The sequence below is a fragment of the Panthera uncia genome (genome assembly GCF_023721935.1).
Source record: "Panthera uncia isolate 11264 chromosome B2 unlocalized genomic scaffold, Puncia_PCG_1.0 HiC_scaffold_24, whole genome shotgun sequence".
NCBI lineage: Eukaryota > Metazoa > Chordata > Mammalia > Carnivora > Felidae > Panthera > Panthera uncia.
In genome coordinates, this window is record NW_026057580.1 from 45211974 (window position 1) to 45229726 (window position 17753).

The 17753-nt window shown below is 35.4% G+C and overlaps 1 protein-coding gene across 5 annotated transcripts in view; it reads left to right on the forward strand.

Annotated features, from left to right (window-relative positions):
• Nucleotides 1-17753, forward strand: part of LOC125938669 (cytochrome b5 reductase 4) — a 99229-nt gene that overhangs the window by 63406 nt on the left and 18070 nt on the right. For all 5 annotated transcript variants that reach the window (XM_049653961.1, XM_049653958.1, XM_049653959.1 and 2 more), the window contains exons 11-12: nucleotides 14557-14697; nucleotides 16237-16389. In XM_049653961.1, the coding sequence (XP_049509918.1) occupies nucleotides 14557-14697; nucleotides 16237-16389 (294 nt within the window). The remainder of the gene's footprint in view (nucleotides 1-14556; nucleotides 14698-16236; nucleotides 16390-17753) is intronic.

Consider the following 17753-nt stretch of genomic DNA (forward strand, 5'->3'; position numbering starts at 1 on the left):
GTCCATCCATATTGTCCAAATGACAAGCTGACAAGGCTTTATTCTTTTTTAAAACAGCTGGATGGTATACCATTGTGTGTGTGTATATATATGTATGTGTGTGGTATGTATGTATGTATATAAATATATATACCACATCTTCTTTATCCATTCATCTATCAGTGGACACTTAACTTGTTTCCATATCTTGGCTATGGGGAGGTGCATGTATCTTTTTATATTAATATTTTATATTATATTTTTGTTTTCTTCAGATAAATACTTAGAAGTGGAATACTGGATCATATGGTAGTTGTATTTTTAATTTTTTGACAAACTCCATTCTGTTTCCCATAGTGGCTGCACCAATTCAGATTCCCACCAACAGTGCACAAGGGTACCCTTATGCAACTCTTGTTTTGTGTTTTTGAGAATGTCAGTTCTCAGAGGTGTGAGGTGACAGCTCATTGTGGTTTTGATTTGCATTTCCCTGGTGATTGGTGATGCTGAGTACCTTTTTATGCACCTGTTGACCATTTGTATGTCTTCTTTGGAAAATGTCTCTTTAGGTTCCCTGAATTTTATTTTTAGGTTTTAATCTATTTTTTAATCAGATTGTGTTTTTGCCATTGAGTTGCATGAGTTCTTTATATATTTTGGATCTTAACCCTTTATCACATATATGATTTGCAAATATTGTCTCCCATTCAGCAGGTTGCCTTTTCATTTTGTTGGTGGTTTTCTATTATTGTAGAAGCTTTTTATTTTAAAAGTTTATTTTATTTATTTTTGAGAGAGCGAGCAAGCAGAGAGGAGGGGCAGAGAGAGGGGACAGAGGATCCAGAGCAGGCCTACACTGTCAGCACAGAGCCCGATGTGGGGCTCAAACTCACAAATTGCAAGACCGTGACCTGAGCCAAAGTCAGATGCTTAACTGACTTAACCCAGGGGCCCCTTGTAGAAGCTTTTTAGTTTGATGTAGTGTCTAACTTTAATTTTGCTTTTGTTGCCTTTGATGTCAGCTCCAAAAAATCATTGCCAGGATCGCAAGTAGCTTACCATCTGGTTTCTTCTTCTTCTTGTTACAGGTCTTACATTCAAGTCTTTAATCTACTTTAGTTTTCGTATATGTTATAAGATACTAGTCTAGTTTCATTATTTCGTATATGGCTGTCCAGTTTTCCCAGCACCATTTACCTAAAGGGACTGTCCTTTCCCCATTGTGTATATTCTTGCCTCCTTTGTCATAAATTAATTTACATATATGTGTAGGTTTATTTCTGGGCTCTCTATAATTTTCCATTGATTTATATGTCTGTTTTTATGACTACCATATTGTTTTGTTTACCATAGTTTTGTAGAATAGTGAAAAAGGGGAGTATGGTACCTCTAGCTTTCTTTCTTAAGATTTAAGATTTCTTAAGATTGCTTTGGCTATTTGAGTTTTTTTGTGTGATTTCATACAAATTTTAGGATTATTTGTTCTAGGTCTGTGAAACATGCTATTGGTATTTTGACAGTGATTACACTGAATGTGTAGATTGTTTGGGGGAGTATGGACATTTTAACAATTTTTGTGGATTCTTCCAATTCATGAGCATAGTATCTCCTTCCATTTGTGTCATCTTCAGTTTTTACCATCTATATCTTATACTTTTCAGACTACAGGTCTTTTACCATCTTGGTTAAATTCCTAGGTTTTATTCTTTGTGATGCAATTTTAAATGAGATTGTTTTCTCAGTTTCTCTTTCTGATAGTTCATTATTAGTGTACAGAAATGCAACATATTTTTTTTTGTATATTGATTTCGTATCCTGTAACATCAATTATTATTTCTAACAGTTTTTTGGTAGAATCTTTAGGGTTTTTTTTAAATATGTAATATGTCATCTACAAATAGTGACAGTTTTACTTCTTCATTTCTAATTTGGGTATTTTTTATTTCTTTTTCTTGCTCTGGCTGGGACTTCCAATATTATGTTGAATAAAAGTGGGAGAGTCAGCATCCTTCTCTTGTTCCTGACCAGCTTTTTACCATTGAATATGATTTTAGCTGTGAGCTTGTCATTAGCAGCCTTTATTAATGTTGAGGTGTGTTCCCTCTCTACCCACTTTGTTAAAAGTTTTTATTATAAATGAGTGTTAAATTTTGTGAAATGCTTTTTCTGCATCTGTTGAGATAATCATATGGTTTCTGTCTTCCATTTATTAATGTAGTGTATCACATTGATTGGTTTGTGGATGATGAACCATTCTCGTATCCCTAGAATAAATCCTTCTTTACCACGGTGTATAATCATTTTAATGTATTGTTGAGATCAGTTTGTTAATATTTTGTTGAGGATTTTTACATTTATGTTCATCATGGTATTGGTTCTGTAATTTTCATCTCTTCTGGTGTCCTTGTCTCGTATTAGGGTAATACTAGCCTTGTAAAATGAGTTTAAGAAGCATTCCTTCCTTTTCTTTTTTTGGGAAGGATTGGTATTAATTTTTCTTTGAATGTTTGGTATTATTCACCAGTGAAGATATCTGTCCTGGACTTTGTTTGTTGGCAGGTTTTTAAATTACTGATTCAGTCCTTACTAGTAATTGGTTCATTCAGAATTTCTATTTTTTCATGATTAGGTCCTAAAAGATTGTATGTTTCTAGGAATTTAAATACATCCCATAGGTTGTCCAATTTGTTGGTGTATAATTCTTCATAGAATTCTTTTATGATCTTTTACATTTCTGTGGTACCAGTTGTAATATCATCTCTTTTTTTCTGATTTTATTTGAGCCCTAATTTTTTTTTTTAAGTCTAGCTAATGGTTATCCAATTTTACTTATCTTTTTAAAGAACCAATTCTTAGTTTCATTGATCTCTTTTATTGTGTTTTTAGTCTCTGTTCCATGTATTTCTGTTCTGATATTTAATGTTTTTTTCCTTCTACTATCTTAGTGCTTCATTTATTCTTTTTGTTCTGGTTCCTTGATATATGAAGTTAGGTTGTTTTTTTGAGATTGTTTTCATTTATTGAGGTAGGCATTTGGTACTATGAAATTCCCTTTAGAAAACTGCTTTTGCTGTATCCCATATTTTGATATGTTGTATTTCCTTTTCATTTGTCTCAAAGTTTTTTTGATTTCTTCTTTTATTTGTTGACCCATTGATTGTTCAAGCATGCTGTTTCATCTCCACACATCTGTGAATTTTTCACTTTTGTTCTTGTAATTGATTTCTAGTTTCATACCATTATAGTTGGAGAAGGTGTTTGATATGATTTAAAATTTGTTCTGTGGCCTAACATATGTTCTGTGTGCACTTGAGAAGAATGCATATTCTATTGTTTTTGGGTGGAGTGTTCTGTATATATCTATTAAATCAGTTTGGCCTAATGTGTCATTTAAGGCCAGTGTCTCCTTATTGATTTCCTTTCCGGTGTAAGTGGCATATCGAAGTCCATTACTATTAATGTATTGTCAATTTCTCCCAATTAGGTCTGTTAATATTTGTTTTATATATTTAGATACTCTAACCTCTTTGGGTATATAATATTTACAAATGTTATATCCTCTTTTTGGATTGACCCCTTTATCATTATATAATGCTGTCTTTGTCTCTGATTACGGTCTTGGTTTTGAAGTCTATTTTGTGTGATAGAAGTATAGCCAACTCAGCTTTCTTTGGGTTTCCATTTGCATGGAAATTCCTTTTTTCATTCCTTTGCTTTCTATCTGTATGTGTCTATCTGAAGTGAGTCTCTTATAGGCAGCGTTTAGATGGATCCTGTTTTTTAATCCATTCAGCCGCTCTATGTCTTTTGACTGGAGAATTTAGTCTATTTACATTAAAATGATTATTGATAGGTATGTACTTTTTGCCATCTTGTTAATTGTTTTCTGATTGTTTTGTAGTTCCTTTCCTCTTGCTCTCTTCCGTTAGGATTTGATGACTTTTCTTAGTATTATATGTAGATTCCTTTTTTGTTATCTTTAGTGTTTACACTATAGGTTTTTGCTTTATGGTTACCATGAATGAGGCCTACATACAAAAATCCATATTTGTAATGGTCTATTTTAAATTGATAACAACTTAAGTTTGAATGCATTCTACAACTCTACATTTTTGATGTTACATTTAACAAGAACTTTTTTCTTGTGTAAACCTTAAGTCATTATTGAAGTTGCAGTTGTTTTTATCACTTTTGTCATTAACCTTCATACTAGCTTTATAAGTGATTAATCTACTACCTTTGTTATATATTTACCTTTACCGATGAAATTTATACTTTCATATATTTTCTTGCTACTAATTAGTGCCATTTCGTACCAGCTTAATGAAGTCTCTCTAACATTTCTTGTAAGGCTAGTTTAGTGATCATGAACTCCTTTGGCTCTTACTTGCTTGGAAAACTCTTTTTTTAATAGAGATTAAATTTTAGTCTCTACTATCTAATGTTTAGGCATTACAAAGTTATTAGGTAGTGATATCTGAATAGGGAAGCCTCCTTGTTCTTAGACTGTTGTTCAACCATTTACTCCTTCAGGTTCCTTTTTATGAAAGGTGCAAAAACAAGTTTAAGTTTATGCCTCATATGCACATCACCTTTTTTTTTTATATTAAAGACAACATGTTTATTGTTTTTCTGTTTATTTAAACCATTTTCTCAGTTTACTCCTAAAAGATGTAATTCGTTTCCTTCATTTCATTTCTTCATTCATTTCTATTTTTTGTTTATTTTTTAGGTTTTTAATCTTAGTATAACATATTTATAAAAAGAGAATGCATATTATAAGTGTTCCACTTAATGAATTTTCACATAATGACATCCTCTATATTTGTTTGTTTGTTTTAAGTTTATTATTTTGAGAGTGAGGGAGAGAGAAAGGATCCCAGGCAAGCTGTATGCTGACAGTGCAGAACCTGCCTGACATAGGGCTCAAACCCACGAGCTGTGAGATCGTGGCCTGAGTTGAAACCAAGAGGCAAATCGACTTGGCCACCCAGGTGCCCCGATCCAAGAGTTTTAAAATTTCACAATATGATATGCCTTAATGTGGGTCTGTTGTCATTTATCTTACTGGCTCTTTATCCTTTGTGTTATTTTTCATTATAGAAACTTAAGACCTACAGTTCTGGGAAATATTGATTTTTCTTGTCTTCATAGTCTGTTTTTTGCTGTCCAGAATAAGAAGTATTCTTATTTGAAGCCTTTTTAAATAAGTCTTCTAACTAGCTCATCTTTTCTCTCTTATTTTCAATATTGTCCTTTTGTTCTATATTTTGTTGGGTGATTTCTTTAGCTGTGTCTTTCTGTTCTTCTATTGACTTATTCATTTCTACTATCATATTTTTAACTTCTAAGAACCCTTTTCATTTCTGTTCCTTTGTTTTAGTATCATGTTCTTCACAGCCTCACTTATCTTTTTAAGAGTTACTGACAGAGTTTTAGAGTTTCCTTCTCCCTATTTAACCTGTGTCCCCAAAGTTTGTTTTAGTTTGTCTTTCATATTAGATGCTTTCTTTGAATGTCTTTTGATCCCTGACTATCTGCTCATATATCTGGGGGTGGAACTCTAAAAGCTGCTTAGAAACTTTGTGCATGTGGGTGAGACTTGTTAACAATAATATTACCTATATGGATGGGTCGCTTCCTTGGAAGAAGTTCGATGCCAGTATTTTGCAAAGTCTTAAGAGTAGACAGTGTCCTACTTTGCACTCAAAATTTCAAAAGTCTTATGGGGAAAGTGGGCTGGGTGTCTGTAAATTTAATTTCTTTTATTTGTTTGTTATCTAGTATACTATATTAATTTGCTAGGGTATTTGCATAGCAAAGTACCACAAACTGGGTGGCCTAACAAATTTTTCTCAGTCTAGACGCCAGAAGTCCAAGATCAAGGTGTTAGCAGAGTTGGTTTCTTCTGAGACTTCTTTTCTTTGCTCGTAGATGGCCATCCTCACATGGTCTTCCCTTCATGTGTCTGTGCCCCTCATTGCCTCTTTTTATAAGGACATCAGTCATACTGTATTAGGGATCACACACTAATGACCTCATTTTCACTTATTTAACCTTCTAAAATAACTTATCCCCAAATACAGCCACATTATGAGTTACAACTTCAACATAGGAAAATTGAGGGGGACACAGTTCAGCCTTGTAACATATACCCAATCCAGAGACCCTTTGTTTTACCCACTCTAGAGAGTAAACTTCTAATATTTTGCCAGAATAGGAGAGGGCCAATATGTGTCTATTATAAATAGGGCAGGACTTCATAAAGGGTGAGAGATGGGAGATTTCTTATAAGAACATCTGGAAGGTGGTTTCAGCTCCATCTTCAGTCTAATTCCAGAGATAATTGGTCCTGCCAATTCCTGAGCCTTTGGGGATTTTTTTTTTTTGTTGTTATAAATGAGTTGAGTCTGGGTTTCTTTACTTCTAGTTTAGGATTCAGCTTTATTGAGTCTGTTGAATCAATACTAGTTACTAGTTACTAGTTATCTCTTTACTTTGTCAGCTCCTAAAGTTTTGTTGCATTTTTTAATTTCCATTATTTCTGTCCTTGTAGTCTTATGCCTTACAAAACAAGCGAACAACCTCCTCTCCCCACAAAAAAAAAAAAAAAAGAAAAAAAAGAAAAAAAAAACTTCACTATTTTTTTTAGGGGAGTTAGGAGGAATTAACTGCATGTATTCACTGTAGCATCTTTAAATATTTAAAATTATTATAGGGGTGCCTGGGTGGCTCAGTTGGTTAAGCATCTGACTGTGGCTCAGGTCGCGATCTCGCAGTTCGTGAGTTCACGCCCCGCATTGGGCCCTGTGCTGACAGCTCAGAGCCTGGAGCCTGCTTTGGATTCTGTGTCTCCCTCTCTCTCTGCCCCTCCCCCATGCTGTCTGTCAAAAATAAATGAATATTTGAATTTTTTTTAATATTATAAATATTTAAAACTATAAAGATATATTTGTGGATAATATTTAATTTCAGTAAAGTATCAGTGTTATTTTGAGTATATGTTGTGACTAGAAGGCTGTTTTAGGCACAATGTGAATTATTTTCCCAAGTGGAAGAACATACACTGACATGAGATTGAAGAGTACTTTTTTATAAAGAGACAGACTAGCAATAGCCAGTTCTCTAATACAACCTGAACATATTCTGAGGTAACCCCAAGTGAACAGATGCTGATGAATTTGTGAATGACTCCCTGAAAGAAGCAAATTTCAAGCAGTGTTGTGAAAGTAACTCTCAAAAAAGTAATAAGAAACTATGAAGGGTTTTCCAGGAAGAGCTTCAGACTGTTCCTAGGTACTTATTGTGCTAGGTATTTTGCAGGTTGTAGAGAAAGAAAAATGTAGGCCATGAGTGAGGAAAAGTCAAATAGAATTCTTTTATTGTGGTATTAGGAAGGGAGAAAGAACATAGAGAAATAATAGTGTGATCTAGCAGATCAGAAGAAAATAGATAAAAGATAGTGATGATGAAAAGAGATACTATTAAAGTGAAATCTCTTGCCCTGAAATGATGTATCTAGTGATTGAAAAATCATGGCAAACCAGATAAAAGCCAAGCCCAAGAAATAAATGATGCTAGGAACTAAGAGTGACCTCTGTTTGGAAGTTGTTAGAATGAGTATCTCTCAGGTTTTCTCTATAATTTCCTGAGGCTTCCTAGAAACTCTTTTGTCTCTGCCATACATTTCTGCTTGAGTCATGAACCACCATAGTTAGCTTTAGCTTTCTTGTCTAAAATTGGAGCAGTGCATGTATTTTTCATTGAATTAAGTTTTTCACCTTGGAAAATGACTAAGAGTTTAGGGGATACTTTTATTTATTTGGCTGAATTAGCAAAGATAATTTCTCCTTCCTTTCCCCTCCTTAAATGGTGACAGGAATTGTAGATTATTTTATTCACTAGCAAAGTTGAATACTTATATCATCAAATTATTGTGATTAACTTGCTGTCAATAACATAAAATGTTTATAGTCCATCACGTGGTTCCTAGGTTTTCAGTTTGTTGAAATTATTGACTTTATGATACTAGCATGCTGGCTTCCTCTTACTGAAATGTCTTAACTAAAAGAATTGTTGTTTGAAATGATATGTAAGTTGAAGACTTAATGCAGTACCTTCTCATGTCAAATCTAGAATTTACTTATACAAAAGATTAAAATACAGCAAAGAACATAATTAGGGAAGAGAAAACTACTTAATTTTTGCCTTTAATCCAAATGTAATAGGTGATATTTTAAACTGTTTATCAGTGGGACTAGACTACCACTTATAAGTTGGATGCCTCCCACTTTTACCCCCAAGATGACAATTATGAGCAAATAGTTGTGTGTGTGTGTGTGTGTGTGTGTGTGTGTGTGTGTGTGTGTGTGATGGTGAGGAACTTGTTTGTCTGTCAAGGTTCAGAAACTGATAGGTAATTGGGTTACTGTTTCTATACCCAACCTAAAATTTTATTTTAATGCAGTTACCTTTACTGTGGGGACTTTGATCACCAAAGTTAGTATTTTTTTTTAAATTTTTTTTTAATGTTTATTTATTTTTGAGACAGAGAGAGACAGAGCATGAACGGGGGAGGGTCAGACAGAGAGGGAGACACAGAATCTGAAGCAGGCTCCAGGCTCTGAGCTGTCAGCACAGAGCCCGACGCGGGGCTCGAACTCACAGACCGTGAGATCATGACCTGAGTGAAGTCGGACGCTTAACCGACTGAGCCACCCAGGCGCCCCCAAAGTTAGTATTAAAGATTTGCCAACAAACAACTCAGTACATGAATATTGGGATACAAAATTGTAAAAAAGAATTTTTAAATTTTTGTCATAATTGTGATGTCAGTAGCCACTTATAAACCTTTATGTTAAATATATTTATTGAATCTGTAACTGTCTTTTTAATGTAAATTGAACTATGTGAAATTGCTGATACTCTATTTTTAACCTAGGAAACTTGACAGTTTTACGTGGCTTGACCTATACTTTCATAACAGCTTCTTTTTAAAAATTTTTAAATTTTATTATTAGTTTTTATTTTTTGAAAGAGAGCATGCGTGTGGGTTGTAGAGGGGCAGAGGGTGAGGGAGGAAGAGATTCTTAAGCAGGCTCCATGCCTGGTGTGGAGCCCGATGACACGGCTCAAACCCACAAACCATGAGATCGTGACCTGAGCTGAAAATCAAGAGTTGGATGCTAAGCCACCCAGGTGCACCTCATAATAGCTTCTTAACTACAAAAACCACACACACACACACACACACACACACACACACACACACTGAGGTACTGTCTGTACTCATAAATGTGCTTGTTGACATACTGTAAGCAATCATTTAATTGAGACTTTCTGTAGGCCCATGATTCTGCAGGCAAGCTGCTTGCTCTCTCAATGGAACAGACCTTCTTGAAGGTGTAGGAAGAACCACCTCCTCACTGCTCCCCAAATTTTGCCTGTACATCCATGTTTCTTTGCTGTCTAAAATAAGCATTCAAAAGTACTAGAAATGAAGAAATACTGAAAATAGCAAAGAAAAACTTCTTGTGCTTTGTTCTCTTAAATTATCTCCTCTACCCAGCAGGCATGAAGTTGTCCTATACTCAGTAACCATACAATGCTTTTTGCATCTTGCTGTCTTATTTTCATCTCTATCAAAATGGCCCAAACGTGAAATCTGAAGAAACACAGAATAGATGGGGCAGACTGTAACTGTGTAAGAAATTATTTACTGTGTTAAGAGATAAATGGAAGAAGTTTAAAACCTTAGAATTCAGGTGATTCAGGGACTTGAGTATACAGTGTTGGCTGCATTACTAGTTGTGGAATGAGAGAAGAAAGGTGATGGGTATAGAAGTGTTCCAGTTTAGTGCCAGTCTTGCTAAATGGTGTGTGGTCTAAGACTCCATTGAATCTAGTCTTGGAGAAAGAGCCACCTTTCTACTACTGTTCACTGTTACTGTTTAACTCCACAAAATCCTCACTTTGAAAGATTTAATTCTCATCAGTCTAAGGTAGTAAAACATCTTAGTATAACTTTAGGAATATTTTTTTTTAACAGCTAAGACAAAGAGGAATCTGTGTTTTATTGTCAGTTTGATATTACTAAATTACCAATTATGTATGAAAATTCTCAGTTTTTGAGCATTCTGCTTCATTGTGTTTTATCCCAGTATATGAAGAGACAGATGTATGCCCACAGATAACTGTCATCCTTAGCGTTGGAAGACAGGTTGTGAATGTATTCTTATTCATATATACAAGAATGGTTTGGGCGAGGATATTAAAACTGTACTACTAGAGATTACGTGCAAGTTTTATCAAAATTAGTGAAAAGCCTAAATAATTTTTTTAAAAACAACAAAATAAATGCAGTTATGTAACTCTTTTAAAAGTAATATAACTCAGGGCACCTGGGTGGTTCAGTTGGTTAAGTGTACGACTCTTGATTTTGGCTCAGGTCATGATCTCATGAGGCCGTGACATCAAGCCCCGTGCCTGCCTGGCATTCTCTCTCTCTCTTTCTCTTTCTCTTTCTCTTTCTCTTTCTCTTTCTCTTTCTCTTTCTCTATCTCTTTCTATTTTATAAATAGATAAGCTTAAAAAAGAAAATAAAAGTAGTATAACTCAAATTTGTTATTTCTTCAGTATAGGAAGATATTCTAATGACTTCATAAGTTTGAATTATTTTATCAGTAGTCAAAATGTTATACATTTGTACAGTGCTTGAAAATAGTTTATACTGAAGTGTTCTAAACATCATTCGTGCAGTCAGGTTCACTGCTTATCGAGGTTCACTGCTCGTCAAGGTTACTGTCTTGGCACAGATGGCTAGCAAGGCCCGTACAGTATGAACTGTGACAGATTCTAAGTGAAATGTCTGTTGGATTGAATGGCTGTAAGTTGTGGTTTTTTTCCTGTATGGACATATTTAGTACGTACATATATTTTTAAGTATTATAGATGTTAGTATGTTTTGGGTTGTTTTTTTCCCCCAAGACTACATTTTTAAGTATGTAGTCCCACTAACTGATTGCCCTATGTTGTTCAGGAAGATCTGGGAGGAATCGATGAGTAAAGATAGATAGCAAATTAGGAGGTAAGTAAATGACATTTAGGTGATTGACAGTAGTAATGAGTGCTAAGAAGAAGTATCATCGATCAAAACAGAAGAGAATGGGGATATTCAAAAAGAGATGTATGTGGGATGAATCTTGACTTGCTGAACTGATTCCTTAATTTGTACGTTATATAGTAGGAACTTGTAAAGGTAGAAGGATAATCTATAAATTTGTGCTTGTACTGACATAGTTAGAATGGGGAGGAAGGCACTAAAGAGCCATAAGCTAGTGTTGAACAGTGGTTCTCACACTTTTTGAACAAAGCTTATGAACTGGGGTAAGAAACTCATTAATAACTTCTTGCCTCTTTCCACATCTTCTCCAGCTGCTCTGTGACCTTGCACAAGCTATTTACCTTCTACAAGCCTCTGTTTCCAGTAGGGAAAATAAGAGTGGATAGGTGCTTTAAAAGTATGCTAAGTTGGAGTAGGAGTCGAAGACCAGATTGATGGCAGTGTGAACTCGTAAACCAGGGTTCTCTCTCTGCTCCTTCTCCCACTGAAGACTTCATCTGTGAAATTCTTTTCTTTAGAAGAACAGAAGAAACGTGTTTTTCATGTTTCTTTTCAACCAGAAGGAAAGAGTATGCCCAAATTATCATATTGGCCTTAGTATTTCAGTATTACCCTGAGTGATATCATATGTGTGTTATTAAAAGAAGTGAGGTGTTTGGGATGGAAATTTTTCTGTCTCATGCTTTTGTTTCACCATCTTATATTTACTTCAGTTTCTCATTTTCTTGTCTAATTATTTATGCTCACGAAGCCAAAAACCTGACACTTAAATGATGGCATTGTGCAGACTGAACTAGTCAGCACATCTGCTTCATAGTCTTTTTTCCTCCTATGTTTCAGGGCCATCTGTCTATGCTGTCTCTCTCTTCAGTATAATTAAAAGATAAAAGCTTCCTTAAATGTTTCTGAAATTTTTAGAATCTGGATGTTCTTTGAAATTATAGCAGACTTATAGGCAAGATGTTGAAATTATTTCGTTGGTGTTAAATAGCAAGAATACTCTATGAACTCTAACAAGAAGTGTCAGTAAATTACTGTAACCCAGGGTTTTGTTGTGTTTTAAATATAATCAAAGAGATGCATACTTCCTGTAGCACATCTTTTCTGGCAGACACTAGAGTTGGCATTGTCATCAGAGGATGAACCTTTTCATCCATCAGTAAAGTTTTCAGAAGGGCATGATTACATTTCATTATAAGATAGCACTAAGGCCCTTAGGCCTAGGCAAGACAGGCACTCGCCCTGGACTCCAGACTTGGAAAACTCCCCAGTGGCTCTCTTCCAGTCACACCCCTCCCATAGGATGAGAAGTGTGCAGGGCCAAGAAATGTCCACCTACTGTTCACCCTCTTTCCTTCAACACTGCACTCTGAGCATCTGGAACCCAGAATTCATGCTCACGTGTTCTCAGATCCAATTGCATTCAAGGAGTGGCCAAGGCTATTTATGAGGAAAGCAAGTAGATGAGCTTAAACATAGGGGATGTGTATCCACACCCACATAAAGCTCCACTCAGTGTCAGACAGGGTGGGGGGGGGGGTGAGAGGAGAAGGGGGGCAGGCCATAGCTAGTCAGTGGGGGTGCAGCTCTCATCCTCTGCCATCTTCCTGCATGGAACTCCGAGAAATTCAAGAATCCTGAATTTGAACCTCACCTGCTAGGACATTATTTAACAGTCATTCATGTGATTTATAACTTTTAAATGTTTAGACATATAGTACATGGATCTCTGATTGTATTCTCACTCTGAGTCCCAGAAAGGAAGGGACAAGGAGATCACTTGAACCTGCATTTCTCCTTGTGGGTAAGCCTATGTCCATTGATTCTTTGTCAGTTGAATACTGGATTAGGTGCTCTAGGATAACTTTACAGTGATTCCTTTAGCTGTAGTCTGGTCCAAGCTATGCCCTGGCACTAGAATGAGGTGACTCGAAGAGTGCCCCTTGGTTTTGGTGTGCAGTGCTATACTCGAAACTTATGTGCGTGCTGAGCTACCATGGAAGCAAGTGGAAAGATTTAGTGACTGGGGTCTTTAGGGCCCACAGGGACAAGGGAACACGAGAAATTGGATGATACTGTGGCCAAAATGATTTCTTAGGATTATAAGTGAATTTCAGTTTTCCTCACTATTGATTATTAGGTGTTGGGCCTTCACCCCCTAAAATCTTGAGTAAATCTGTACCTACTTAAATATTTTTAGGTGTAAAAAAAAAAAAAGGTGAGAGAATAATTAGGATAAGAAATTATCAGAGTTAATTCCTTTCCATCTCTGTAAATGCTGTTTTATAAGAGAGGAAATAACAAAACAAACCAGCATCATCAGTCTGTCTGGTGTACTATTTATGTCCAAAAAAGAATTTTGTAAGTGAAAATGTTAATGCTTCCAGAATTCCAATAACAAGTTCTTCTAACTTAAATGATATTAGTTTGTTTTATGTACAGATCATATTTCCTGAGCTTGGGATATTAATTTCAAATATTTTCAAAATTTATAGAAATACTTTGTTTCTTTTTATTTGTTTATACATTAGTACCACAAACTGGGAATTTTCATTTTTCTCTTAAATTAATTTTTTGAATAATGAAAACTTACACCCTTATATATAAGAGTTTTGCTGTAATCATTTCTTAACAGTTAAAATTATATAATTTATATACATATATACATAAACATAGAGAAATAGAATGTATATTTTTCCTGTGTTTATCAAAGAAATATTTCCAAATTATTTAATAGTACTGATATTGTTAAACCTTAAATACTTTGAATTTCAAAACCATTTGGTAAGAAAAGACTTTAGAATGTAGATTTGTTGATTATCAAATATTTTTCACATCTGTAATTTAATTATATAGCTGTGAATATAAGGCTTAAAAGATGAAATTATTAAAATGAATTTAAGAAGAAATAAATTAGGCTTTAATTTCTTAGAATGTAATGCTTTTAATATGTTACAATTACAGATATGAGGAAATAAGACTTAGTGAAGTCATTTTTCAAACTACAGAGGTATTTACAGTTTTAAAAATAGATATCTCAGAGAATAAAATGAAAAAATTTCCAACTTTCAGATATTCAAACTACTGATGAATATTTATTTATTTATTTATTGTTAATGTTTATTTTTGAGAGAGAGAGACAGAGTGTGAGTGGGGGAGGGGCAGAGAGAGAGGGAGACACAGAATCCGAAACAGGCTCCAGGCTCTGAGCTAGCTGTCAGCAGAGTCCATCATGGGGCTCAAACTTAACGAACCGTGAGATCATGACCAGAGCCGAAGTCAGACACTCAACCGACTGAGCCACCCAGGGGCCCCTGATGAATTTTTAAAGCATGTAGGCATTTTAGTGAAATTTGAGCTTTCCTAAGTATAGAAGCTGAATCTGTGCTTTCACTTAGTCTAGTGTTACTTTATTTAATTTATTTATCAATGAGAGAAAATGAATCACTTTCTAGGTTTATACTACAGAAAGTGCCGGTTAATTTCCAAGGAAGGCGTTACTCATGATACGAAGCTTTTCTGCCTGATGCTGCCACCAAGCACTCATCTTCAGGTGCCAGTTGGGCAACATGTTTACCTCAAGTTAACTATTACAGGTAAGGTAAATAAAGGTTTTGGGGAAACCGTTTCTTTCCTTATTAGCAGTTGCAAATCAGTACTAATCCTTTTAGGAAGTAACCATTTAGGTTATTAATAAATGCTTCTGGCAGCTGACTGATTAATAGCCAGGTTCTAGGTTCGTAGATGCAGCGTTCCTGCGTGTTGGAGCCGCAGCCCTGCTGTATCACTGTAGGGAGCGAAGAAACTGCCGGTCAGAGAGAGAGCTCCACCAGCACTGTTATTTATTACTGAGAACACTAAGGGAAAGAGGGGAGGGAGTGCCTAAGTGGTCCTTCAGGGAGACAGCCACTAGAAACACATCCCAGTATCTCTTAGTAACCACATATGGTTGTGTCATTTCGGAAGTTGAATGTGTAAAACTGAAAATGAGTGATGATTAGAAATGATTTCCTTACATGTGCTGCCAGTATAAGAAGTTCTATAAAGATAGTCCTTACTTGAATTCTTTCTCCTTCATTTTCATCCTAAAGTTACTTCATTTACTCATTTCAAACACCCTTCTTATCCTTCTAACATTTTCTTGGCCTTTTGAAGCTGCAGAAGGTCACATTCTCATGTCAGTTAGTCTTCCCTGCAGTCAGTCTAGCAGACTGCCAGCCGGGGGTTGGTAGGTACAGTAGGTTCCCACAGCACTATTAAGTTTCCCTCCTCACCATCACCAGTGCCAGGCTGTCAGTCAGTAGCTGCTGTCTTCCCAGTGTGGTCATTGTCGATGTATTATAATTTTACGGGTGGATCAATTTTTAGATGTCAAGGAGCCATGTATAAAATTTTGGTCTTAAAAATGTGTGGGGGCTCCTCTTTCTTTGGAATTTGGCTAGCTAAAATATAACACAAATTCTTATTAGATTCGTGTTTTTTAATAGTATATTGTTGGAAGTAGTTGGATTAACATTTTTTCTTTCAGTTGCCAAAGCAATATATATTAAAAAATTAAAACAGCTCACAATGTATAAAGTAAAAAGTGAAATTCTTCCCTTTCTTAACCCAATAATCCCAATGGCCATCTGTAACCATTGTTAAAAATTTGGTGCATAATTAAAATTGTTATGTAAGTACCTTCTTACACCTCTGTGTAAACTTTTGATGTCTTTTTTTTTTTTTTGTGGCCCATTACAAAGTTTATATGCTGATGGAATAGATGGATGTCTACATTTATTACCATGAGTCCCTATCATACTGCACATAATAAATGTACATTGTTTATATGATGGGTAAAATATTGATTTGTTAAGTTTATTTCAGCATGCATAGGCTTCAGGGGTGTGTGTGTGTGTGTGTGTGTGTGTGTGTGTGTGTGTATACATCTAATGTGTATGATTCTAACTACATGTTCTCTGTATATAGTAGTATGTGTGTGCATCTCTAGGGAGAACATATAGTTAGAATAATATACATATTAGATGTACAGTTTGCAATATGTAGTGATAGCATCATAATATTTGTATGTTTTGTCTTTATTCAGGGCTTTTGAGATTTTTAAAATTGAATTTCTGTGTCATGACTTTTTCTAGGTACTGAAATTGTGAAGCCATATACACCTGTATCTGATTCCTTACTCTCAGAGTTCAAGGAACCAGTTCTTCTCAACAATAAATACATCTACTTTTTGATCAAAATCTATCCTGCTGGACTCTTCACACCAGAGCTTGATCAGCTTCAGATTGGTTCGTATTCTTTTTTTAAACCTCATTTCTGTTCTAGATAAGAGCCCGTGTTATACTTATCCTCTGGTTATCTCCATGTGGGAGTCTATCAAATATCTCAGACTCAACTTGCCTGAGACCAAAGTCATGTTCTCTTTGTCCCACCTAATCTACCCTTACTCCCATATTCCTCATCTTTATTATTTATAGCATCACAGTTCATTTTTGACACCATCGAGAGGCTTGAGTTATCCTTGAATCTTCCCATTTTCTCCCTCCCGATCTAGTCTGCCACTAAGGTCCAGTGAATCTACCTCCGAATGGCTTTTTAATCTTTTCTTTTCCTTCCCTTCTGCCACCTTCTCGGATCAAGCCTTCATCATCCTTCTCATGACCTCTAACTGCTCTCAGTCACCTCTAATGGAGTCCTTCTGTTTCTGTTTATTTGCATTTCCAAGATGCCCTGAGGAGAAATTTAATCATGTTTCTCTGCAGCTTTGAGATGTCTGACGGGTGTCCATTACTTAACGGTTAAGTCCTCTGCATGGCCTATAAAGACTTTCATGATCCCTCCAGCTGCATCTCTCATGTAACTACTTGTATAAATACAAAGTACTTATACTACTCAGAGTTCCACAAGCTTGTCACCCTCATTCATAGGTACATGCAGTTGCCTCACGTAGGACACCCATCAGTCCTTCCTCTACCTGTCAGGTACCTTTTTTTTTTAAAGACCCAAACAAAATACCACTTCTTTTATGAAGCCGCCCTTCTCGTGAACCCCTCAGTAACTAACACTTTGTTCATAGTTCTCAGATAAGAATAAATAATATTCCTTCTTTACAAAACTTTGAGTTTGAGGGTAAAGATTGTCTTCCTTATCTTTATAGTTCCTATACCTCAGCATGGCAATTGGCACATAACAGGCTCTCAATAAGTGTACTTTGAAAGAATTAATAAAAAGACTATGATGAAATCTATTGTGATTTCAAGACCCGTATTCCTGTTTCTATTCCTTTTTCTGTACCTTCAACTTTTCACTGCCTTTTGTTTGACAGTAAAAGTGCCCTTCCTGTTTTTAACATAGCATTAGCAGTAACATTGAGGTGCCAGTGAGATAGGTCATTAAAATTTGGAAATAAAGAAAATTTGTTGCTTTCTGGAAGTTAAGCCAGTCTCTACATAATGGATATGATTAGTCCTCTTTGGTTACAAAGATCAAAATATTGAATATGAATCAGAACCTAAAGAATCTTGGGATCCCTGCAAATCTAGTGAAGGTGACTATCATTTTGTGGTAGCCTGACATGTGATTATAGACAGCATGTGGAAACTGAACCAGTGTTATTATAACCTTTTCATAGAGATTGTGTGAACAGATCAGG